This window comes from Osmerus mordax, chromosome 19 (genome assembly GCF_038355195.1).
Source record: "Osmerus mordax isolate fOsmMor3 chromosome 19, fOsmMor3.pri, whole genome shotgun sequence".
Taxonomy (NCBI): Eukaryota; Metazoa; Chordata; class Actinopteri; order Osmeriformes; family Osmeridae; genus Osmerus; species Osmerus mordax.
In genome coordinates this window covers 8,490,884-8,515,730 of record NC_090068.1, presented here as the reverse complement: position 1 = coordinate 8,515,730, position 24,847 = coordinate 8,490,884, and the positions used below count along the sequence as shown (strand labels likewise).

General features: G+C 48.7%; 2 protein-coding genes across 2 annotated transcripts; one reads left to right on the top strand and one right to left on the bottom strand.

The window, feature by feature from the left end:
- Positions 1-1,191: 1,191 nt before the first annotated feature.
- On the bottom strand, positions 1,192-4,581 carry f9b (coagulation factor IXb). The gene is made up of 8 exons (XM_067257549.1): positions 4,509-4,581; positions 3,906-4,075; positions 3,739-3,763; positions 3,484-3,597; positions 3,239-3,373; positions 2,532-2,857; positions 2,170-2,296; positions 1,192-2,032 (listed from the first exon to the last, which is right to left on the bottom strand). The coding sequence occupies exons 1-8, from the start codon at positions 4,579-4,581 to the stop codon at positions 1,452-1,454; spliced, it is 1,551 nt and encodes a 516-aa protein (XP_067113650.1). The 3' UTR covers positions 1,192-1,451.
- Positions 4,582-11,295: 6,714 nt separating this feature from the next.
- Positions 11,296-14,201, top strand: LOC136963556 (fibroblast growth factor 13-like). Its single transcript, XM_067257706.1, has 5 exons — positions 11,296-11,491; positions 12,118-12,228; positions 12,528-12,631; positions 13,484-13,682; positions 14,065-14,201. Exons 1-5 carry the CDS (start codon positions 11,296-11,298, stop codon positions 14,199-14,201), a joined length of 747 nt encoding a protein of 248 aa, XP_067113807.1.
- The last annotated feature ends 10,646 nt before the right edge of the window (positions 14,202-24,847 follow it).

Genomic DNA, 24,847 nt, shown 5'->3' with positions numbered 1-24,847 from the left:
CCTCGCCACCATTCCATCGATCGGAGGCCGAGTCTTCCATGAACGTCAGCCAGGTGACCAGATCACTCAGCTGTCAGAACGTGCAGGTTGCTGGGAAGTGTTCCTGGTCTGAACCCACCAGACGACCAGACTCCAGGACAAGCAAGGGGCCGAATGCCACCAGGCCTCCCTGTAGCTGTGGAACGACCAGAGACCTTGACCCCACCTGGGCTTCTCTCCACAGGGAGCTGCCGGTAGGGGTCAGGATATGGGAGGTGCTGTCTCCAGGCCTATGTATGAGCGGGAATGGTGGAGCACTCTTGTGGTCCTTTAGTTTGACATTGTGACTGAGGGCGAGGACTGTGGTTCATTTGGTCTTTCATGACCACACATCAGGACTGTCAGGACATGGGATATGGGACATGTGGAACAAGGGGATTTGTTGCAGTGCAGCACCGTGATGAGTTTCTATTTTCCTACTGTGTGTGTAAGATACTGCCCTCCCTATGTTGATATTGAATCCATGCAACATATCACCTCCACTGGGTCATGTGCCAAACAGGCTGCTGTACAATTCTGCTGCTCTGCTGCTTTCTGCACGGGTTGGGATACGCATGTGTGTGTTTGTGTGTGTGTGTGTTTGTCTGTGTGTGTGTGTGTGTTTCAGCCCAGCTCTCTAGTCTGGTTTATCCAGCTGTTTCTGCTCACTGCTCTAGTCTGCATGAGGGACAGGAAGCCCTGCTGCTGGACTCTTGAGTTGCCTCAGACACTGATCTGGGATCAGTCTGCAGGTGGTCAAGTCTGGGACTGGAGAGGACAGGAGCAGAGGAGAACTGACCCTAGATATGTGCCTCGTGGCAACTCTTCATCCATGCTTTATGTTTTTACCTGCACTGCAGTTTTACGCCAGTAGAGGGTACTCCTGTCATGCTGACTGTGATGAAGAACCCATGCTATTGTACCAGTGGATGAACAAATGAGTTAGCTGCTTCTGCCTAATTGTACACTATTATCGGGAATCAATGTACAAATGAATTGATAAGCTTATATATTATGGTCAAGGATTATTTTCCCAAATATAAGCACAAGATCATTTGTTTTGAGTGTCTATTTACTTACCACTGGTGTGATATACTGTTGATATACCAAAAGAATGACAAACACAGATAGTCTTTTGATTTAACTTTATAACAAAAGAAAGAATGACACATCTCTACCAGATCCTCTTTAATCCCATGAGGCCTCGGAAGTTATCTCATTTAAACTGCTCCGTGAGCTTGTTCTGAGACATGAATGCGGATGGGGGGTCAGAGGTCAGGGCAGACAGGATACCACAGATGAACTGGAGGGAGGCGAAGTATAGCCCTGTCTTACCACAGACCTACAGGTGACAGACCATCTAAGGTGGGGACAGACTGACGGATGTGCTGCCGACAGATGGACAGTCAGCGCTCGACGGCAGGATCATCTCCCTAGGCCTCTGAGTCATCCTCAGAGTTGTCGGTTCCGATCCCGGTGACGTTGGTGATCCAAGGGAAGTAGCGGGACACGCGCGTGTAGATGCCGTACTTCCCGTGCTTGGCGCACTCCTCGCCCCAGCTCACGATGCCCGTCAGGAACCAGGTGTGGCCGAAACGCGTGGCGTGGGGCCCACCGCTGTCCCCCTGGCACGAGTCCTTCTGCTCCTTGTCGTAGCCGGCGCAGAACATGAAGCGCGAGACGCGCTCGGTGCTGCTGGTCTTACAGCGCGTCCTGTCCACGTGCGGCACCTCCACCTTCTGCAGGACGGACGGCTGGGGCCCCTGGAAGCGCAGGGCGCCCCAGCCGCTGACCAGCGAGCCGGGGGCGTCCCGCAGCAGGGCCTCCGTGAAGTCGCGCGGGCCCAGGCAGACGGCCAGGCGCTGGTCGGACGGGACCACGGGCGTGTGCAGGCGCAGCAGGGCGATGTCGTGGTTGTACTTGCTCCGCTTGGCCTCGTAGCGAGGGTGGACGTGGTGCTCCGACACGGTGTGGTCACTCTCCGTCCCCTCCTCCACAAACAGGTTGTGCTCCCCTGATGGACGGGGATGGAGGGAGAGAGAAGGGGATGGATGGATGGATGAGTGGGTGGGTGGGTGGAGAGATGGATGGGTGGATGGATGCATAGATAGACATTTAATATATGTTGTTACATGTGTGAGAGTCACTGACCGGCTCTGACAAAGAACATTCCTACTTGTCCTTCCGTCAGACAGTGGGCAGCAGTGATCACCCAGACCTCGCTGAGCAGAGCACCACCACAGAAGCTCTGACGTGTAACCCGGTTCATTAGAGACACCTAGCGCACGCAAACACAAGCAAGCACAGATATAGACATACGTATGTCAACACCAAGAACCCTTCCACATAATAATGTGGTCCTAGAACTCACGGACACTGTAGTGAAACGACACTTTTGACAGAATTTTTATCGGATTTTGACCGATTTTTCTGTCACATTTTCCGTCTCTTTCGTCCCCTTCGCTTCCACACAAACACGGAACACATTTCGTCGTCCACCTCCTCCCTCCTACCTGCCAGGGCACCTCCCCTGGTATGACGTCGTTCCCCCCCACGATGCGCTGGTCGGAGGACGTTTTCTCCAGGATGGTGGGCAGGGTGGGGTAGAAGTCCCAGTCCGAGAGGTCCCCCACCCCTGGCGCGACAGCAGGGAGCGCTGTGGTGTTGTTTTCCTCTGGCCCTGCATCTTCAGAGGTCAGATTAACAGAGGAAGACTCTGGTGTTTCCGTCATGTTGAAGTCTGCGCTTCTCTCCTGGTCCCTGTCTGTTGCGGTTATGATGGACCTGGAGGACAGCGCGGACGTCACAGTCTTGCCAAGACGACCACATGGGTATTCACCTGGCACACACACACAGAGAAAAACGCGCACACAAACAGACAACAGACACAAGCACACACATGACAGAGAGAGGACCACCGTTACATTACATTTTACATTTACATTAAATTTAGTCATTTAGCAGACGCTCTTATCCAGAGCGACTTACAGTAAGTACAGGGACATTCCCCCGAGGCAAGTAGGGTGAAGTGCCTTGCCCAAGGACACAACGTCATTTGACACTGCCAGGAATCGAACCAGCGACCTTCTGATTACTAGCCCGATTCTCTAACCGCTCAGCCACCTGACTCCCGTTAAAGGTACGGTTCACATCCAGTGGTTCATCAAAGCAGTAAGGCTGAAGGCTTAGCTAGTGGCTAATTGTCTTGTCAGGTGATCACCTAGAGGTTCACAGCTCCTCTTGTTCTGAGCCAGCTTCCATCCTGCTGCGCACTCACACACGGCCTGCTTGAGAGCATCCACGACGCAGAAGTGAGAGCAGCCGCCATTGTTCCTGTCACACTGCCTGGCAATTTCTGGGATGGGGTCAGGGGTCAGGGATTAGGGACAGCGGTCAAACACATAATCATTATAGCCTGAAGCTGCATAACTCAAGAGAGGGGCTGTGATTGGCCTAGAGTCTAACCTATCTCACAGTTCTTGCCGTTGTATCCGGGCTGACACCAGCAGATGTAGGCGCTCATGGCATCTGTACATCGAGCCCCGTTCTGACAGGGTGAAGACTCACACTGGTCCCCATCTGGACAGAGACAGACAGACAAACAGACAGACAGACAGACAAACAGACAGTCAGACAGACAGGAGGCCAGCGCCATACTAGTAGATTACCACTGTGTGAATACAAGATGGAAGGTAATCCAAAGTAGGTAAGTACACTTACCAGTATAAGCGCCCCAGAATTCCCTCTAAAATAGAGATCAGAGATGAGAGAAGTGTTATGGATTGCTTCCGTCTGCCAGGCCACACTGAAACCCTAACCCTAAATGAAACGGTTCTGAAAAGAGTCTCTAGAGAGACCGCCGGTCAGCCACGTTCCAGTCTACCTACGGTTTTCTCGGTGTCCTCGAAGACCTCGCGGGCCTCCTCCAGGTCGCAGCGCTCCTCTATGCACTCTCTCTCCAGGTTGCCCGCTCGACCCTCCTCCATGAACCCGGTGTTGAAGCGTTTCTGTCTGCTCAGCACTTCCAACGCAGCCCGCTGAGATAGAAACACAGACCCTGTTTATGTGTGTGTGTGTGTGTGTGGATGTGTGTGATTGATTGTCAGTGTGTGTGTGTGGGTGTGACAGAGAGAAAGAGAGAGAGAGAGAGAGAGAGAGAGAGAGAGAGAGAGAGAGAGAGAGAGAGAGAGAGAGAGAGAGAGAGAGAGAGAGAGAGAGAGAGAGAGAGAGAGAGAGAGAGAGAGATTTGTGTGTGTTGTGTACGTGTTCATTTGAGAGAGAGTGTATTGCGGGCACAGAGTCAGACTCATTAGCATTTTCATATCCTAAGTCAAACAGGATTCCAACAATCAAAAGTGTACACTTTCAGATGGTCACCGTAAGCAATATCAAACCACACATTGGTTGACTGCCAGTGCCACGATAGTGACGCTGTATAGGTCATTCAAAACCCCTAATCCTAACTCCTTTACGTTCTTCCTGTTTCTTACCTGACTCTCCTGCTCCCATCCCACTGCCCAGCAGCACACCAGCTGTGAAGACCAATAAACACACGTTCGTCATCTTCTCCTCCTCGCTCTGACAAACTTCCTCTCTGAGTGAAGCCACAGAGGACTGAACTGAACTGACCAAACACTCCAAAGTACAGCACACTGTTTGCACAGAGTACAAACACGTGGTGTGGGTGAGTGTGTATGTGTGTATTCCTGTGGGTGCCTGTGTGGGTTAGTGCCTGTTAGGGTACTACAGGGATGTGTGTGTGTGATGTACTAACTTGATTGTCTGGTAAATGAAATTACAAGAGTAGCCAACATAGTTGGGCAACACATTCAATATTGACCAACGTAATAGCAGGGCCTACTGCCCCAGGAAGTGAATAAGGGGGTAGCTGTGGTCAACTGTCCTGTGCTGGGACCAGACTACAGTCTGCCTACTCAGTGTCCTCCTTCAAAAGGCCCAGTAGATGATGAGTCAACCAGTCATCTGAGGTTTCTCTAGCTGAGCCATATTAGGTGGGGAGGGGGGGGGGGGGCAACAGCATGATACCACTCTGCACTGCTCTTGATGGTAATATACTGTAGTAGTATAAAAGAATATGGATATTTCAATTACTTTAGAAGGAGTTCTGTAGAAATCATGGAAAATGGGTTGCCGGGAAAATGCACTCCAGAGTGTTACGTAAACGTTGGCATGTTCCATTCGTCATGTAACCTAACCTCCTGAGAGAAGCTAAATTACTCTTTGATGGATAAGAGCTTCGCTTGGCCTTGTGCCATACACATCAAACTGTCGGCTCCCTCGTAAATAATCTCCACCAATCAGAGAGCTCTAAATCTAAAGGGCAGGGTCAAGTGGCAGGTCAGGCACAGGGCCAACATAAAAGGAATGAAGCAATCAACAGCTCAATCTAATGGACCTGAGCAGCAGTCATTGGCATTAAGAACTACATGTTCTCTATGTGTCCTGCATTTGTATCTCAGTCTACCACTCACCAAGTTCAACTGTACACCTTTAGACCAGGAGGGCATCTTTGTGGTGCACGGGTCAAGGTTGGTGATAGATACAAACTAATTGTCCCTTTTTAACTGTCACAGAAGTATGTCCTTTTGGTTGCTTGCTACAACTGAAGTGGAACACGGTTAAACCAACTGGTCACCACCATACAAAGACATACAACGAATAACAGGTGGCTGGCATGCAACAGTTTTCTGATTAACTGATTAAACTGTATTCACTAAACCAACAGGAACAACAGACACATTGTTATGAATGAACCCAATGAATGGATGCATGGATTTAATATGAAAATCAGTGCAAAGTTTGTGTTGTGAAACTGTTTTGGCCAGTTTAATTCATTCTAATAACCCAGTTCATTCTATACTTGCTTCGGTTCAGTCCTGCCCCTTACCAGCTTGATACTTGCACCTCATTTGCCCACCACGAATTTACGTAACCGCTGGTTGCCATCCAAGTTGTTGAATAGTGACTGCGCTGACTCTCGGTACTCCAACGTGGTTGGAGGATGCTGCGTGGTAAGCTTCCTCGTCGCTTCATCGCCGTCAATAATATTGGACTCTTGAAAAATGTTCTGTATACATGATGTTGTTTATTTTGGAAGAAATTTGTATCTTAACAAGAAAGTAATGATGGATTGGACATGATGCTTTCTAAAACAGAATTATGCCAGCCTGTGCGCATGTGTTTTTGTGTTTGTGAGATAGACACAGCGAGTGTGTTAGCGAGTGTGTGTGTACATGAGAATGAAAGCGTGTATGTGCGCGCGCGCTTTACTATAGATCCGAACTGTTCTTCATTCCACCAGCGCAAGGGAAAGAGGAATTCCACCCTTGGTTTGAAGAGATCGTACCAATTTTACGGCTTTTCTGCGGGTTTGAAGTTTTCCACTGAGCTTCCCAGACCCAACAGAGGGCTCTATGAGCGGGAAAACGTCCAAACCTAAGGAAGATGCAAACAAAGGTAAGATTAAATACCCCACAGGATTTTGATCCGATAATTTAGATTACTGCGCACATCTTTAAGACAATAATATTTTGTTTCATGTTATTTATTTATTACTGTAATGCAAGTATGCTTTATGCTACGATTATGGTAGGATTTCAACGTTTTACCACCATATTTAGTTAAAAGTGGAGAGTGGCGACTGTTTTAATTACGAAGTTTGATCTGTAGTCATATTTATGTTGACAGGATGAGATGTGTAGGTTACATAGGCCTACGTCCCCAGAAAACATGCGCTACTCTCAATCCAAACATTTCCCTCTGGTATTTTATGGCATTATTAAAGGCACCACGCGAAACACCGCAATGGAGACTGGGAAACTACATTGCCATGGAGACAGAAAGGGAGTAGCCTGAGATCTCCCATCACGTGCATACAGTAGAGACGGAAAGGGAATGGCTCATTCATGAACCTGACGTCAGCAGAATGTGGCTGTCAAGAAAAGCGTGTAGAACCAATAACGCACTACTGGCCACGCTGCTAGAGTAATAATGCACTTTTTCTTTTGACGTGATATTGAGCTCTTAAAAAGAATAATCTGTCGTGATTCATCATCTCCATGATAAAGGAGTCAGCACACAACATCTAGCAGAGATGAACCACACTCTTGTTATGTACTTTTACCATGTGGCGCTCTAGCTTAAATGTCACTCTTGAGGACTATAATGATATTCTAGAGGTGGATGCTTGAGTTTGGTGCAAAGGAGACTCTCTCTCTTTCCCTCTCTCTCTCTCACACACACACACACACACACACACATTCCCACCCTCTCTCTGTTTGATTTCTCTCTGTTTATTCCCCTCCTCCATCTCTCTCCCTTCCCCCATCCCCCTTTCTTTACCTCCTCAGGATTTCTCATCTCCCTCCCTCCTACAGCCCCTTCTCTCAGGGTTAGGTGTGGTTGAGCCATCGCCCCAGGGCATCAGTAGCCTGTGTATTTTTAGACTATTGTCAGGGATTAAGTTGATAAAGACTCAAACTAATTAAAATGTGAATTAATTCTTGTGTTTTACGACGTTAAATAAGGAGCAGTTGGGGCCAGAGAGTAGATAACTGGAGGATTCATTGGATTAGATACCAGAACACTTAATTACTCTCATCTCAGGGGAGAGAAGGGGTAGGTGTCATTTTCTGTCATTTTTCTTCATTCATTGTTATTACAGTAAGACCAGCCAGGCTACCCATCCTTGAGCACCAGGGGGCAATGGTGTGAGAAGGCAGTCAGAAAGACGGACTGACAGGGTTTCGTCTGTGTACAGTTAAACATCATCGATCACTATACTGCCCGACACAGGAAGTGTGTGACTGTAGTCTCTGATACCCTTAGACGATTTATGTTTGTTGGCTGACATGCTGTTGTCTTGTAGTGGTGGTTTGTCACTGAGCTATCTTTAGGACTTGAAGCCAATCCTCCAACTATCAGAAAATGATGCCCACAGATGGCGGCTCGATGGGACTTGTGTCGTCCACACACACAAACACACACACACACATTAAAGATCTGATCTCGTAAAGTATGAGATAGTGATGATGGCTAGCGGGTCACAGTCTGTGAGAGCAGCTCCAGCGCTGCCTCCCAGGACGGGCAGTCCTCCGCTCCAGATGGAGGTGTGTCTACCAGATGGACGTCTCTCAATGCTGCCCAGCTCCACAGCCGGCTCCCTGGCAGCCCTGCCCTCCACAGGCTGCTCCCTGGCAGCCCTGCCCTCCACAGGCTGCTCCCTGGCAGCCCTGCCCTCCACAGGCTGCTCCCTGGCAGCCCTGCCCTCCACAGGCTGCTCCCTGGCAGCCCTGCCCTCCACAGGCTGCTCCCTGGCAGCCCTGCCCTCCACAGCCGGCTCCCTGGCAGCCCTGCCCTCCACAGGCTGCTCCCTGGCAGCCCTGCCCTCCACAGGCTGCTCCCTGGCAGCCCTGCCCTCCACAGGCTGCTCCCTGGCAGCCCTGCCCTCCACAGGCTGCTCCCTGGCAGCCCTGCCCTCCACAGGCTGCTCCCTGGCAGCCCTGCCCTCCACAGCCGGCTCCCTGGCAGCCCTGCCCTCCACAGGCTGCTCCCTGGCAGCCCTGCCCTCCACAGGCTGCTCCCTGGCAGCCCTGCCCTCCACAGGCTGCTCCCTGGCAGCCCTGCCCTCCACAGGCTGCTCCCTGGCAGCCCTGCCCTCCACAGGCTGCTCCCTGGAAGCCCTGCCCTCCACAGGCCCCCCTGCTGCCTGGAAGGCTGCTGCCCACCGAACCTGCCATGTGCTCGGCCACGATGGGGCTCTCCCTTCCCTCCACCTGGGGGCTTCTCATCAGGCGGTAATGAGAAGAGTGTTCCCTGCCCTAGATGTGGAGGCTTGTGTCCCGCTTTCCCCCCCAAACACACGCACACACCACACTCCATGTTATAGTTCTTAGCACTTAGCACCCAGGTATGCACACTGACTCCATCTAGTGTCTCTATCGTGTAACAGCAGTCACCTACAGGGCTGCGGGGAGATTGAACAGAACACGGGTGCGATTAGTTAGGCTCTCAACAATCAAGTTAATAGTTTCAATTTGTTTCACTGGGATTTTGGTCTACTATGCTCTGTGACTACAGTCCTTTGGAATTCTGTGATGAGGACGGTAGACCAACTTCTGTTTTTAAACGGATGATTCGTCTAAAACCAAGAAATGGCCTAGGGTAATATAATTGGCCTTCCCCAGCTGTAGCATTATAGTATGTCCAGAATATTGTCTACATCAGCATACTATCAATACTCTGGTGTATGGATTTGATAGCTTGAGTTGACAATATAGACTTTCAATAAATCTGTCAATTTGACCACAAGAGAAAACACAGGCCATTTGGCAGCATCTACAAAAATCCTTTATAGGTCCAGATGTATACAAGTTTCCTAAAGGCTATTACCTATACGGTCGGGGCTTTAGGGACCGCTGGTGGTATTATTGGTTTCTGTCCGATCAGCGATGCTTTCCTTGAGATGAATCATTAATGAACCTTTAAAGTCATAATGGACTTGTGCTATAATGGCCTGGCTCTATAATGATCTCCGATCACCACCACTTGCTCGGGCCTAATGGAAGGGGAGGCCTTTGAGAATTCTCAGCTTGGGAAGTCTCTCTTTTACTGGGCATAAGAAAAGAGATCTTAAAAGTGACCAAAAGGCTTCGCGGCTCACCGAGCGAAAAGCATGACTTTCCCTCTTCGAAGATCGACTTCAGGTAATTGTCAGTTCTTTCGAAAGTATAGTAACTGGTCTTCTGTTTTTCAAACTGTTTTGCTGTTGGATCTGACAGAATGAAAATGATATATGGCAAAGTTGCAAAGTTGCTTGCTCTTTTTATTGATGTTATATTCAATAAACTCCAGAAAAAACGAACAGCTGTCTTTCCAGTTGAGCGCTGTCCGTGGTGCTGAAGTTGGTATTTAGTTGATCTTAAGTCTATGGCCAGTGACTGTTCAGGAGGAACATATATACAGACTGAATTTCTGTGTTCAAACTTTAAGTAGGTTTGCTACTACTTGCTACTTACAGTTGTACAAGTCCTGTACTTTTAAGTAGGGTGAACCAGCTGTGGACTGCACAAGTATGTCAACACCTTATTGACATATTTACTACAAATACAACTGTCTTTCACCCCCCCTTCCCCTATACTGTTTTAGCCTGTTACGATATTATTCACTGTCTCTTCTTGGTGCATCTGTTTGGGGGTGGGTGGGGGGATTACCACACGCACAGCACGACGAGAATACTGATGATGATTATGGTGGGGATGAAGATGATGACGGTGGTGTTAACATTTAGGCTGTAAGTTACCTAGGTATCGGTGAACTGTCAGCGGATGTCCTGTATAGTCCTTGGCGACGTTAGTGCTCTCCGTTCTGTTCCCTTTGGACGCGGAGGGGACGACGGTGTTTTTCTCTCAGAATTAATAAGCAGAAGAAGACAGTATAGTGGCTTAAACATTGTCCGTGGGTTATTTACTCTGTTTTAGACAGAGTAGCTTCGCTCTCCGACCCGCGCGCAAGCCGCAGCTCATCCCAGAGTTTGGGAGGTGAACCTCTGCACCAAAATGAGCCCCCCCCTCCTCCCATCCCCTCCGCTCTCTCTCTCTCTCTCTCTCTCTCTCTCTCTCTCTCTCTCTCTCTCTCTCTCTCTCTCTCTCTCTCTCTCTCTCTCTCTCTCTCTCTCTCTCTCTCTCTAGCTCTCTCGCTCTCGCCCAAGCTTAACATTTGATTGTCATGCCACGTGGGGGCTTGGGGCTCACAGAAAACACATGAAGCTAGATGTGTTTAGGGCTCGAGTCCTGGTTCACCTCGTACTCAGTAAGAGGCGTGGCAGCAGATCTGTGAACGGCGGGGATGCCTCGGTCACCAGCCACGAGTTGGTTCATTGATAAACATTTGGACGACTGCATTTTTCTCACCGAGAGCGAGAGCACCACTGTCGGTGCAGCCTACGCGTAGGAGAAGCTGCAGTGATCAACAAGAAACCAGTTCAACTAGCTGTTGATCCCCCACCGCCTGCGCGAGGCTCATCTGTCCGGGACATCCAGAAGCTTATACAGTGGTTATAAACAGGTTGTCAGACCAGTTTTTTTTTTCCAGGATGACTTAATCACCGCACCTGCACACTACGATGGATTATAATCGGTTATACTATAAGACAATGATATTAATGAGATTTCCACGCGCAGTTTTTATTGTCTGGTGAGGAGTGGATTTGGACTTTTCTCACGGGACGTTTTGCCACACCAAGCCGCCAAGCTGGCTATGGCCGCGGCAATCGCCAGCTCCCTCATTCGGCAGAGGAGGCAGGCGAGTGAGCGCAAAAAGGCGATTGCCTGCCATGGTGCGAGCAGCCCCAGTAACAGCAAAGGGACGGCTGAGAAACCGAGCAAGCTGAACGTGTTCTCGCGCGTCAAACTGTTTGGCTCGAGGACGAAACGGAAGAGAAGGCGACCACCAGGTCTGCTACTGAGAGGAATCTGTTTATGCGACTGGCCTGAAGAGCTGTCATCTTCATCCCCCTCCTCCACCCCTCCTCATCATCGCCACCAACTTCGTCAACATCCCCACCATCACCATCATTTTAAGCAGAATCATAATCACAATCATATTTCTCAAAGCCATAATCCATAGCCATTCACCCGTCCACCTCCAGTTCCTATTCAGGATTGTTTTTATGAGGATGAATGATAGAGAAAAGCTGTCATAACGCAGCACAGCAGCACAGCTGCATATCACTGAGTGGGGGACTAGTCCGTGCATGCCTCTGACAGCTGGGAACCAGGCACCGTGCAATACTGGGCCAAAGTCAGTGGCTTCCATCAGAAACCTCCTAAAAAACATACCAGCGCTCACAGACCGCACAACTCATCCATTGACGTCTCCCACTACCCCAACGTACAAACCTCCGACCCATTCGCACAGACAAACAGAGCATCTTTTCTGTACGCACCAATCTGACATCTTGTCAATATTTCTCTGTCTTTCTCTCCATCCCCCTCCTTTCCCCCTTCATCCCCCTTCCCTCTCTCCTCCACCCCCACCCCCCTTCCCTCCCCTCCCCTCCGGATGCCACCTCTGCTCCAGAGCCCCAACTGAAGGGCATCGTCACCAGGCTGTCCAGCCGGCAGGGCTTCCACCTGCGGCTGCAGGCAGATGGCACCATCGATGGCACCAAGGACGAGGACAACAGCTTTGGTAGGGCCCCTGCTCCACCTTCAGCCTAAAGCTCTGCACTGACTAGTGGCATGGTAGGGCTTAGCCTAGAGACCTGTGAAGATAGGCCCAGGGCACAGGACAGCAGGCCTTCTGATACTGGAAATCCTGTGGTTCTACATGACTGGAAATAGGTCTCCACGACATCTGATTGGCCGATTAGTTAGGCCGCAGTTGGTATAGCCTATTAAGCATTCCCTTCTATTTGTTTTCATACATTCTCACGCAATGTTGGTTCGTGTGTCGTCCGACCTTTCTGGTTCCTGCGTTGCGTGTCGTAGCCGTGTTCAACCTGATTCCGGTGGGACTTCGTGTGGTGGCCATCCAGGGGGTTCAGACCAAACTCTACCTGGCCATGAACAACGAGGGCTTCCTCTATACCTCTGTAAGCTCCCTCTGCCTGCAACACACACTCTCGGACACACACATGCACACATGCATGTACACATTATGCGGATTATTCGATCCATATTTATATGTCATGTTCATATGTCATGGCATGAAAACACACACTTAATCTCTGCCCGGGCCCTCCCCCATTCATCTCTACTGGGCGTGCTCTAGACTCTAATCAATGTCTCAGACACTCAATCTGTCTTCCCTCTGCATGCGTATATCTGTAGCTCTCTCTCCCCCCCTCTCTCTTTCTCTCTCTGTCTCTCTTCCTGAAAACCATCTTGAACTGATACATGGTTTGTATTCTCCTGGAGTTGCCCGTTACCATGGAGACCCATGCATAAGGAATATGCAAATGTTTGACCTGTGTGCGTAGGTGTGTGTGTGTGTATCATACAACACTCTCTTTGGTGTTGACAGGTACACTTTTCTCCATGGCCATATTTGAGCCGGACTGAGGTTTAGTATTGATCTTTGTCAATGAGGTTATCGATCCAAGTCTACCAGTGTCGTGTTTGTGTGTGTGTATGGCGTGTGTAGGAGCGATCAGCATGTCCCGTGCACTCAGGCTGATGTGTGGATGTAGGGATCAGATTGGACCACTGGTATACAATTCAAACATCTGACAGGGTGAACTCATTACCATCATTTTCTCCCCGTCCTTATCTCTCTATTGTATATATCTGTCTTTCTCCATCTGTTCCCTCTTTATTAATTTCATTTTCTATCTCTTTCTCTCTCTCTCTCTCTCTCTCTCTCTCTCTCTCTCTCTCTCTCTCTCTCTCTCTCTCTCTCTCTCTCTCTCTCTCTCTCTCTCTCTCTCTCTCTCTCTGTCTCCCAGGAGCACTTCACGCCAGAGTGTAAGTTTAAGGAGTCTGTGTTTGAGAACTACTACGTGACTTACTCCTCCATGCAGTACAGACAGCAGCAGAGTGGGCGGGCCTGGTACCTGGGCCTCAACAAGGAGGGCGTGGTCATGAAGGGAAACCACGTCAAAAAGAACAAGGCCGCCGCCCACTTCATCCCGAAACCACTCAAAGGTGAGTGGGCCTCGCTGAGCATTCTTATCAGGTCCAGTTAGACTTGGTATTGAAGGCTACGTGAATGTGGTTTAGTTCTGGCTTATGTGTCCTAGCTCTTAATGTGGCCTCATCTTAATGCCGGTCTTGTCTTTTTACCTGTCTGTCTATGTGTCTGTCTGTGTGCCTGCCTTGCCTGTCTGTCTGTGTGTCTGTCTGTGTGCCTGCCTTGCCTGTCTGTCTGTCTATCTGTCTGTGTGTCTTGCCTGTCTGTCTGTGTGCCTGCCTTGACTGTCGGTCTGTGTGCCTGCCTTGCCTGTCTGTCTGTCTGTCTGTCTGTCTGTGTGTCTGTCGGTGTGCCTGACTGTGTGCCTGCCTTGCCTGTCTGTCTGTGTGTCTGTAGTGGCCATGTACCGGGAGCCATCCCTCCACGACCTGACGGAGTTCTCCCGCTCCGGCAGCGGGACACCCACCAAGAGCCGCAGCGCGTCCGCCCTGCTCAACGGAGGAGGCAAGACTCCAGACCACGAGTCCACATAACCTCCACACACACACGCTCGCTCACACACACACACACTCACACACACATGGGTCGTGTGTGTGGCAGAGGAGTTAGCCTGGTCTTTACTGACTACCACTGTGACTCTGATGTAAATACTGTCCAGTCCCCCCCTGTCTCTGCTGGGCGGGGGAGGGGGCGATGCTGAGCCCTGCTGCGGGCCCCTAGCTGCTCCTCCCTGGGCCTCATCTGAAGCATCTCTCTCCCGGCCTGGAACAGAGACAGAGACGGAGGTCACACACACACACATACAGACATACACATTAGCACAAACATACACAAACACACACAAGCACACACACACATTGAAAGGGCATGCTATGTGTTTAAACTGTGATTGTTGATTAGCCATGAGAGGACGAGTGACTGAGTGACACCCTCCCAGGTACACTATGAACAACCAATCAGATCTCCCGTCCGACATTCCTAAGGAGCTTCTGCACAGCCAATGAAATTAGTGTTCCTGTGTACCAAAGACTCAATGTGTTTTCCCTCAATGGTTTTTTCAAAAGGAAGAAATAGGAAAGAGAGAGAAAGTATGATAGGGAGAGATGATAGAAAGTGATTTTCTTTCTCCATTTTTTTTTAAGTAGAATGGGCAATTTAGTCATTCATATGTTTTACTGTGAGGCTGCAGTACGTTTACGCTCCCATGTTTAAATAGCTTACTTCTGAACACAAACCAACACACACACAGATGTACATGTGATTTAGTCCCTCAGGCTTACGGTTAAGAGATACAATGCATGCATGTACACAGGTGTTCAGTCATTGTCGTTATTGGTGTGCAAGCCAGGTTTATCACAAGTACCGGTACACCCCTCCCCACCACACCCTCCCCACCCTACCCTACCCTCCCCCCACCACCCCTTTCCCCAACACCCCCCCCCCCCCCTGACCCCCCCACCCCACCCCACCCCCGGTAAAGGAATGTAGGGCAGTGTGACAGTGAGTGTGTATTTCTCCCTCTGTTCTTCCTCCTAGAGATGCCGGGGCAGAGTAGAGGTGGGGCACCCGAGCACAGCCCCCCTCCCTCGGCCCCCCCCGCCCCCCACCTCCCTGCACACACCTTTCATAGCCAATGTATACATGAGAGATATACTAAATAAACCCTTTGTATGGAAACTGTTCACCTGTCAACCTCCTCCTTTGAGTTGAGTTTGTCTGACCTCCTATTACACACACACACACACACACACACACACTCTCATATACACACACAGCCTGTCCTCCATCATAGCTTTTGTGATGAATCACGCAGATGGCCCCAGAGGGAGGGCCTGGCTGTCGAGGGAAGTGGCTGTGGTCAGAAGGACTTAGACACCGAGCGATGGAGGGTTAAATTCCAAGGCTGGCCGGTGGTGAGCCTTAAGCTTAGTGGGTTGGCGCATACAATACATGAACTATATTATTACACTGCTTGTTACACTTTGATTACACACTGTATGTGTCTTAATAGCACTGTAATTTAAAACAGATCTTTGGGGGGGATGATCCTGTGCATTTAGGACAACCAATGAAGTCAATACATTTAATAAGAGTAAAAATATAGGGATATGGTCTACTCTTGGCAGGCATGGGCACATGGGCCAGCAGGAAGACAATTACATTTAGGTTGATTTAACTTTATTAGATCACAGACAAAATGCTCAGGAGGCATCTTGGAAGGAACAACATGTGCCTAATCAGAGTGAAATAGATTGATCCTACCCGGAATACAACTTGTCATTGTTTGCATTGGAGACATTCATTGTACTACAGATCAAAGCTTGGCACATCTCCAGGGAGATAAATATACTTCAGAAGATATTGAGCCAATTCTTCACCAGAAAATAAGTTCTGTTTACTGTAGCGTACAGGACGCTGTAGCACGAAGGCACATACTGCAGCACACAGGATCGAAACTGCAGCCGCAGCATTAATACTGGTCATTCTTCAAGCCCTGCTCTTCATCTTCAGTTCATCATCATCATCATCATCTAGAACACTATAATCAGTCTCATCATTCTTGTGAGTGCAGCGTGTGGTTGGACGGTCAAGGCTCTCTGGAGCTCTCCAGGGCAGGCAGCAAGGCATCACTTCTCGTTCTCAGCAGGATGTGTGGCCGACGCTGAGTCGCTTTGCAGAGAAAGAAAAAGCACTGACTTTATGCATTTCTTGTATTTGGGTGTGAGTGTGTGTACGTGGTTTTGTACTTGCTTACACTTAGCTTTGTACGTGTGTATTCTGTCAATCTAATCGTCTAAAAACTAAAAACGAACAATTATTGAGGGATGTAACAATAGAATATTGTGGCCATGCAGGGAACTCATTAAGGACGGATTCCATCTAGTGGCAAGGGAGTGCTACTACATATTCTGGAAGTTAGGTGCGATGGCAAAGCAAATGCATGAAGGATTTGGTGAGATGCAAGAGACCCACTTACCAAACAAAACGTATAATTCGGTTCTCATTCTCACAATAAACAGAAGAAGAAATAGGACAGGACTTCTGTCCTACGACAGAGGCACACACAAACATCGACAGATTGCTGCTTCCTTCACAACCACGCAGGATAATATTATGTCCACCAGGTAGCGATCATGAACCACATTCCGCATTGTAATGTTGCATAATTACTTTATCTTGGAATATAGTGTGTAGAACGTAGCTTGGAAATATAACCACCACTGCAGTCGCTTCACTTAATGGTTGGAAGTGCAATAATAAAGATAACGTTTATGTTGTTTTCGCCTCGTGCTTGTTGCCATATTTATAATGACGATTCCTCTAAGGTTACCTTTAAAGGTAGTTCAGAAAGTATTGAGAACGTGTAGTATTATTGAAGAATCTGTAAAAAATAAAAAATATAAATAAACGGTCCTGCAGTGCTTTCATGTAACAATACAAGGAGTCATAAAAAGAGGGTGTTGAGGTGAAAACAGGAAGGGAGGGAGAGAGAACTAAGGGAGGCATAGAGAGAGAGAGGGAAGGGAGGGAGGGAGATGGTGGTGATCAGAGGCAGCAGCGCTCTGTGTCGTCAACTCAGTCTCACATCATTAATTCCTCTTCATCAGACTCACCCAAACCACATCCCCAGAGTGCGATTTATACAATAATAAACAGGGGGGTCAACTTATTTTCCAGGGCGTAAAGTAATATTTACGATTACAGTAAGAACGATATATAAATGTATCGACCTACTTCTTTTAGGGGGTCCAAGTCTTAATTAGGGGGGTCAAACGCTTCTCAATGTCAATCATTACAATGATTCTGATCTTGAAACCCAGTTTTTATGTCCACAGGAGGATTCTTATAGTGTCCTGTCTTCAGCTGAAGGTTTAGTAAACTGGCCGTTACTGTGAGTGATCCCTCGCCCCTGGCCCCTACTGTACATTTGGAGGTAGCACTAGTAGTGAGCTGTATGGAATAACACTTACTACACTTTTTCCATGTATTTTTATTTTTATGGACAACTGTTGGAGAAACTGAAGAGGGCTTTCCTTGTGCAACGCCCCTGCTCTGAGAACATGTGGCCTGGGAGTAATTGGGTTACAACTCCAACAGTCAAATTAGTTGGCCTCTGTTTCGGGGGAATGACTCCATTTAGCTTTGTCCTCCCTGTCTGCCGGCCGCCTCTCCTCTCCGCTCCCCTCAGGCCTCAGAACCAGCAGCAATATGGCTTTGGCTGCAGTCCAGATGAGAAAGTGGAACATGATAGGAGAGCTAATGCACAAAGCCACATTCTCCCAGCAATAGCATGGCAATGTCTTTGTTAGTATACTGCTCAGGGGATGCTGTCTAGAAAAAGCGTGTGAAAGCATCTTTTATATGTTTCAATGTCAAAGTGTACAAACTAAGTACTTTCACTTGGAAATAACTCGAGATGCTGAGGATTCTCTGATATAAATGCCGGATAAGTAAACAGAAGTAGTGAAGAGTTAGCGATGAGACAATGTTCTGCTGTCTATATGCAGCGTGGTGATTGTGAATGATGAGCGGATCTGCACTGGATCAGGTGGAGCTGAACTCTCTCTTGGACATATGCTGCACTTAGCTCATTTTCCCTGTTTTCTGACAGGAGGACAGTGATTGGTCAGCAGGTTACCGGGGGGAATGTCGAAGGAAGTCAACAATGCCAGTGTTCCATGCCAAGGTCACGTTGGGAGCTCCTTCCTGCTGTATTTCTTCCTTATCAGACAACCCTCCACCAATTATTGCAGTTCCCCCACCCAGCCCTCCCCCTCCCTTCCTCCTGAACATCGTATTTGTTTAGGCTCTGTCTCATTGGTTGTGAGTGGATAAAGAGGTCAAGGTCCAGTGTTGTGGATGCGGCCCTGTGTAGTGGCCAGTGGCCAGCTGAGTCTTAGCTTCTCAGGACCATTCAGACAAATGAGGCTGTTATCAGGAACCAAGCATCGTTTGCAAGTTCAAAGATCACGCAGACAATAGGTAAACGTTTTACATGAGGGAATACATTTACATTTATTACTTTAGCAGATGCTCTTATCCAGAGCGACTTATAGTAAGTACAGGGGCATTCCCCCCGAGGCAAGTAGGGTGAAGTGCCTTGCCCAAGGACACAACGTCATTATGCATGGCCAGGAATCGAACCAGCAACTTTTGGATTACTAGACCAATTCCCTAACCGCTCAGCCACCGGATTCCTGAATACTAGGAATGGATGAATGTATAGGATTGGAGTCCTCCAGGCAGATGACGGGCAGAGGAGTCCTGGGGGTGAGCCAGGCGTCGTGGGGCTCAGCAGACAAGGTTCTCGGACATCGGGAGCCAGATGGCTGAGCGGTCAGGGAGTCGGGCTAGTAATCCGAAGGTTGTCAGTTCGATTCCCGGCCGTGCCAAATGACGTTGTGTCCTTGGGCAAGGCAATTCACCCTACTTGCCTCGGGGGAAATGTCCCTGTATTTACTGTAAGTCGCTCTGGATAAGAGCGTCTGGTAAATGTAAATGTAATCAGGAAGGGAGGTGGAGCACAGACGGGGAGATGGGGAGAGGGATCCGACAGGACAAACACAGGAATGACAGCAGATCATGGTTGTATTTAGGTCTTCTATTGAGTGGTCTGAGTCATGTGGGTGACCAGCAGATGGGGGTCAGGTGAGTGGAATACTTCGATTGGTCGATCAAAGTCAAGGGGTGTGGTTTCCTCCTTCTGAACGTTGATTAAAGCTGAACTAAAATCGGTGTTTGCTGAGGTGGATTCTGGGAAGCCAGGGCTTGCTGCTTGGATAAGTAACACAAATCCAGCTCAGCCACCTCGCGATGACATCATGGAGAACCAGAGGAGCTGGAGTACCTCTCTAAAAGAGAGGTTCCTTGAAAGCAGAAATAGATCCGCCTCAAATAGATCAGTTTCATGGGACGGCCAACAAACCCCAACCCTGACTTCATGTCCAGGAGGGGTTGGCAGCTGGGTTGAATCAATGCAGTCCCGGGGAAGCAGTTGGAGAGCAAACAAGTGCCCCTGTTGGCAGGGTTCTCTCTGGCATCGGCTACTCTCTCCCTGGACCTCTGGCCCTGTCTGGGTGTCTCTCAGCTGAGGTGCGATGTCAGTGGGGAAAAACCACACAGTGACTCAGAAACACACATCCTTCCAAACACACACACATTCTCCCAGAAGCCATCTTTGTATTCCGACCAGGATTTGCTGGATGTGTGATGTACTGGCTTCTCTGGTATGGTTTTTGTCGGTAGTGAGTCAACACTTTGTGAGTTCTATCTCACTTCTTAAAGCTCCATCCCTTCCCTGTGTGAGGGACCGGACAGATCCAGTGTCCAGGGCTTGCTGCTGGGCCAGGGTAGCCATCTCTCTGGCTCCCATAGACGGAGGCCTGTCGGATCCCTGCGGAGAGATGGATGAGGGGAATTCAGTTGCTGTCCTTTGTATATACAACATAGATGATTTATTTCTGTCTGCCCATCCCCCACATCAAGCTGAATGGAAAAAGCTTGACTTTATTCAGTTGATCCCTAATCTAAATCAGATCTGTTTTCCTCTGTCCTGTCTTCCTCCCACCTTCCTGCTCTCTCTCCTTGTTTCCCATTCACTCTCCTTTCTCTCTCTTGCTCTCACTATCTCTGTCTCTCTCCTCCTCGCTCATCCTTTACCTCTCTCGTCATTCTCTCTCTGACTCAGAGTGGAAGTGGGGTCTCAGTTTAGACAAAGTGCAACTGTCCAATAAACAAAAGAGAGACTAAACTCAAAATTGCAACTGGCCATTTGGCTTTGTATGATTAAAGTGCATTACCAAAGATCATTGATTTGTTTCATCTGGCCAGCCTACTAACGTTTTGCCTGGCAAGACAACTAATTAAATTTTCACTTTTCTATGAAAAACTCTACACATGAAATGTGTGAGTGTGTGTGTGTGTGTGATTTGTGTCTCTCAGCAATGCCCTCTTGTACAGGATGTTGATTCATTGCAGATATGCACGATGCATACAAATCTGTCATCATATATATTCGAGATAGAAGAAGCGCAGGCCAAAGCCCCGATGAGAACCTGGTGTGTGTATGCTGAACACCTGCAGGAGCAGGTGGAGGACCTGCAGGAGCAGGTGGAGGGGGTGCTACCTTCCAGCACCAGGCCCAGTGCCAAGAGGGGAGGAATATACCTGTCTGTGTGTGTGTAAGTGGGTATGTTTGTGTGTGGGGAGAGAGAGAGAGACAGACAGACATACAGTGAGAGAGACAGTGAGAGAGAGACAGACAGACAGACAGAGAGAGAGACAGACATACAGTGAGTGAGAGACAGAGGGAGACAGACAGACAGAGAGAAAGAGAGAGAGAGAGACAGAGAAAAAAAAGAGGGTTCCTTATAAGAACCTCAAGGACGTCGATCCTGTGGAGCCCCTGTGTGAGGATGGAACCCAGCCTTCCTCTTCTCTGCCTGGGCTCCCCCAGACACTCCATAATCACCCAGCATCCCCTCTGCTGGCGCTCCCTGATTGACGCATCCTAACAGTTGACGGTTTTCATCACCTTGCTCCTCAACGCCTCTCGCTCCCAGGCCTCCAACTCGCATCCGCCATTGGCTGAGAATGACCTCATGCTTTCAAACGGTATGTTTCAGTGACTCAGTTTTACCCAGGCGGTATTCAGGAAACCCCAGCACATCTGGTCATGACTTGGCCATTATGTCATATTAACTGAAACTATAATTAACCCGGCCATGTCATTTGGAGAGTGCTCCAGCTCCTGCCAGATCAGATGTGTTTAGTACAGAATGTGTACGTGCATGCGTGACTGTCTGCTCGAGATGTCAAGTCAGAGATCGTTTGCCTGTACGCCTGTGGTCCACGGTTGCCCGTGGGAGTAGAGGAGGTCATTTTAAAATAGGCAGCCAAATGACTGCTACACACTAACACACTCTTCACTCTGAAAGGAATGACATACTCTCACCATTACATAGGCAAGGCTAGACGGGTCACATTTCAAACTTGTGTGGGATTCAACATTCGGCTCACTGTGTGAAGAGTGAAGCTGATGGCCAAGTCACACAGGAAGCCATGCTCCAGATGATCCTTCCAGTTTGTTCGATTGAAGGCAGACCCTTTCACAGTTAGACTGTCCATGACCCTTCAGATGATTGAATTAAGACTATGGCCCTGTCTAAAACCAACCCCTGGCCTCATCCCCAGACACCGGGAGTGAAACTGAAAGGGGTCGGACAGCCAAATGAGTGAGATTGAACCTGTAGCAGCGTTCTTGGATCGTTCAACTCCCTTTGAGATCCACAATAGAGTCCACAGAGAAGGGATCAGGGGTCGGTTTTGAACAGGGCCTTTCTGTGTCCTCGAGCTTGTGTTGTGGCAGAACAAAACAGGCGTTTTCTCCCAGCGACAGCAACGGGCAGGGGTTGCACTCCCACGGTTGGCATGTTTGTCACGGTGCCCATCGGGTTGGAACTTTCTTGTGCCGTTTCCATGGAAATCCTTGAAGCATGTTGTTTTCTGAACAAGAGAGAGAAGGGGAAAGACGGGGGGGGAGAGAGAGGCCGTGAGGCAGGGGCGGGGAGGGACAGAGACAGAGAGATATGCGGCCTGCTCTCTCTCTCGTGTGTCGTTTCTGAGTGGGGACCTCCAGGGCTGTGTGCTGACTGCTGGCCTGCTGTTTGATGCAGCTGAGCTGGACCTTCCTGTTTCCTCATCTGATCGTTACTCTCCCAGCCCTGACCACCCTCTACCCCCTACCCCCCACCTCCACTCCACCACTCCAGCCTCCAGCCAGGGTGGCCGTCCATTTAGAATGACCACAGGAATGTCATAAAAATGCTGACTTACCGCCCTGACAACAATGACCCAAAAAATACTTTTGGCTGTGTTTTTGACACTCAACGGGTGTGACACAGGGCAAATAGAAATTGTTGTTAGAGAGAGGAAAAAACGTTAAAACTTGACCCAGGATTTACTCCTGCACTAATCATAACAATAGCGAAGGGAAAGTCTTTTAAAGCAGATCTCTACAAAAACAGTCCATTTTGCCTGCGTTTGAAGTGCTTTGTTTACAAAAAAGATGCAAGGGTAGTTGTGCAGTAAAACATCCATAAAACTGTGTCTGGTTGTCTGAGCTTTGATTTGGAATGTCTCTTATACTCAAGCTCTGTTTGGTTTGATATCCAGTATAAAGTAAACAGTTTAAAGAAGGTGGAGGTTTACTCTATTGCAAGAAATTGTAAACACAGCCTTACAGTTCTTCACAGGGTCCAGTTCAGGATCCACTCCCCTTACATCTTTGGCCACTTGAGGTAAACACACTGCTCTGAATAGATTTCCTCTGTTTTGTGTTCACTACAACGCTAACTATCATGAGTGGTTCTTCCTGATACACAGTGACTGCTGAGCTTATGTGACCAGTGGAACTGGGAGGTGAGCAAACTCCAAGACTGGAACAGCCTGCCAAGCTAAAGCCTCACAGGCAGAAACCCCCCGTAAAAGCAGGGGGGTGGCATTCTTCAATTCAACATCTTCATGTTTTCTTCTGTCTGTTCTGTGTCCAGGGAGAAGAGGGAGGGTGGGGTCGATGTTTTCAGGACGGGGGGGGGGGGGGGGGGGGGGTCTCTGTCTCAATCCCATTTTAATAACACCCGAAGCCGACTCCCTGGAACAACCTAAACATTCAGAGGATCAAGTGGTCATCTAGAACATACAATCTTCACAAACAAATCACTCCCCAACTGTCAGAACAGGCACACACATCCACTCCAGTGAAACACAACACACAGTCCTAACTCAAGTTGGTCCTTATGAGGCTTGTCCCATTGCACCATATTCAGTGTTATGTTAACTCAAGTTATTTGCATGGTATGCAACCCCTACTGCAATCCTCAAAGAAATACCTATCGTGCTACTTCAGTTGTGTGACAGCCATCCACTTCCCCCGCTACCCTGTCTCCAACAGATGATGGGTGTTTATCATGTAAGTGTTTTGTTGGTGTGTGATGAGTGGGACTAGAATGTAGCACCCCTGTGTCAGTGTGTGCAGCATTTAACCAGGGGTTTTACAGCCGGTATCTCCGACAGCTCCACAAATCGCAGCTGTCACACACAATAGGGTGGTACCATAGACAGCAGGGAGAGAGAACAAAGGAATCTGACCTGTTTAAGATGAGAGAGAGAGAGAGAGAGAGAGAGAGAGAGAGAGAGAGAGAGAGAGAGAGAGAGAGAGAGAGAGAGAGAGAGAGAGAGAGAGATGGAGAGAGTGACAGAGGCTTAAATGGCTCCTGTGTTTGACTGGAACAGAGCCCATCTGACAGCATGCTACAGTACATAAGCACAAAGGACTGACAAGCATCCACTTCAAGTGCAAAAGCAGCATTCCTATCTGAAACTGTTGATTAATTACCCTGCGGAACGTGCAAAGGGGATAGCACATCTAACCACACACCCGATGCTTTCCAGATCCCCTTCAGCTTTTATCTCTGTCGGAGCATCTGAAGAGGAGATGGATTTGTTCAGCTGTTAAATCAGACAGGATGACTGGGTCTCAATGAAAAATTACTCTGTGATTCAATGAAGGATGATTCGATAAGGTTTGAATCATTCCAGAAGTTTGTGATTTCCAGGTCTGGCATGAAGGAAATGCGCATCTATTTTGCTTCTGCCTTTGAAAGCTACGTTCACGACAGAAAGCTCTCTTCTTTGTGTATAATCAAGGACAGCTAGCCAATGCTGAAGTAGGTTCGATGGTCACATAACAAAACACAGTGTTACCCAGAGACCAGGATATGTTTATCTCCAGTCCTGACACAATGTTTACACTGGGTGACTGAGATGATTTAAAACACCATAGCTAAAAATTCTTTCCATTGAAACTACACTGGCTTCGGGCCTAGCGGTGCATGTGCATGGGTGGAGGAGTTCCTGAGAGGAGCCTTTGAGAATGAACGATATCACAAACATTACAATCATTTCTTGCATCACCTGAAGCAATGTTCGTCTGTTGTCCATGTTTGAAAGAACCTTGCGAGCTATCAAGCGTCGTACTGTATGTGCATTGGTTTCTTCGAAACCAGAATTTCGTGTTCTTTGCTACTGCAGTCTGGTTACTGAGTAGTGACTGGCAGTACATTATTAGTCACATATGTAATCCATACAACCCATGGCTGTTAGGGCACACTCACAGCCC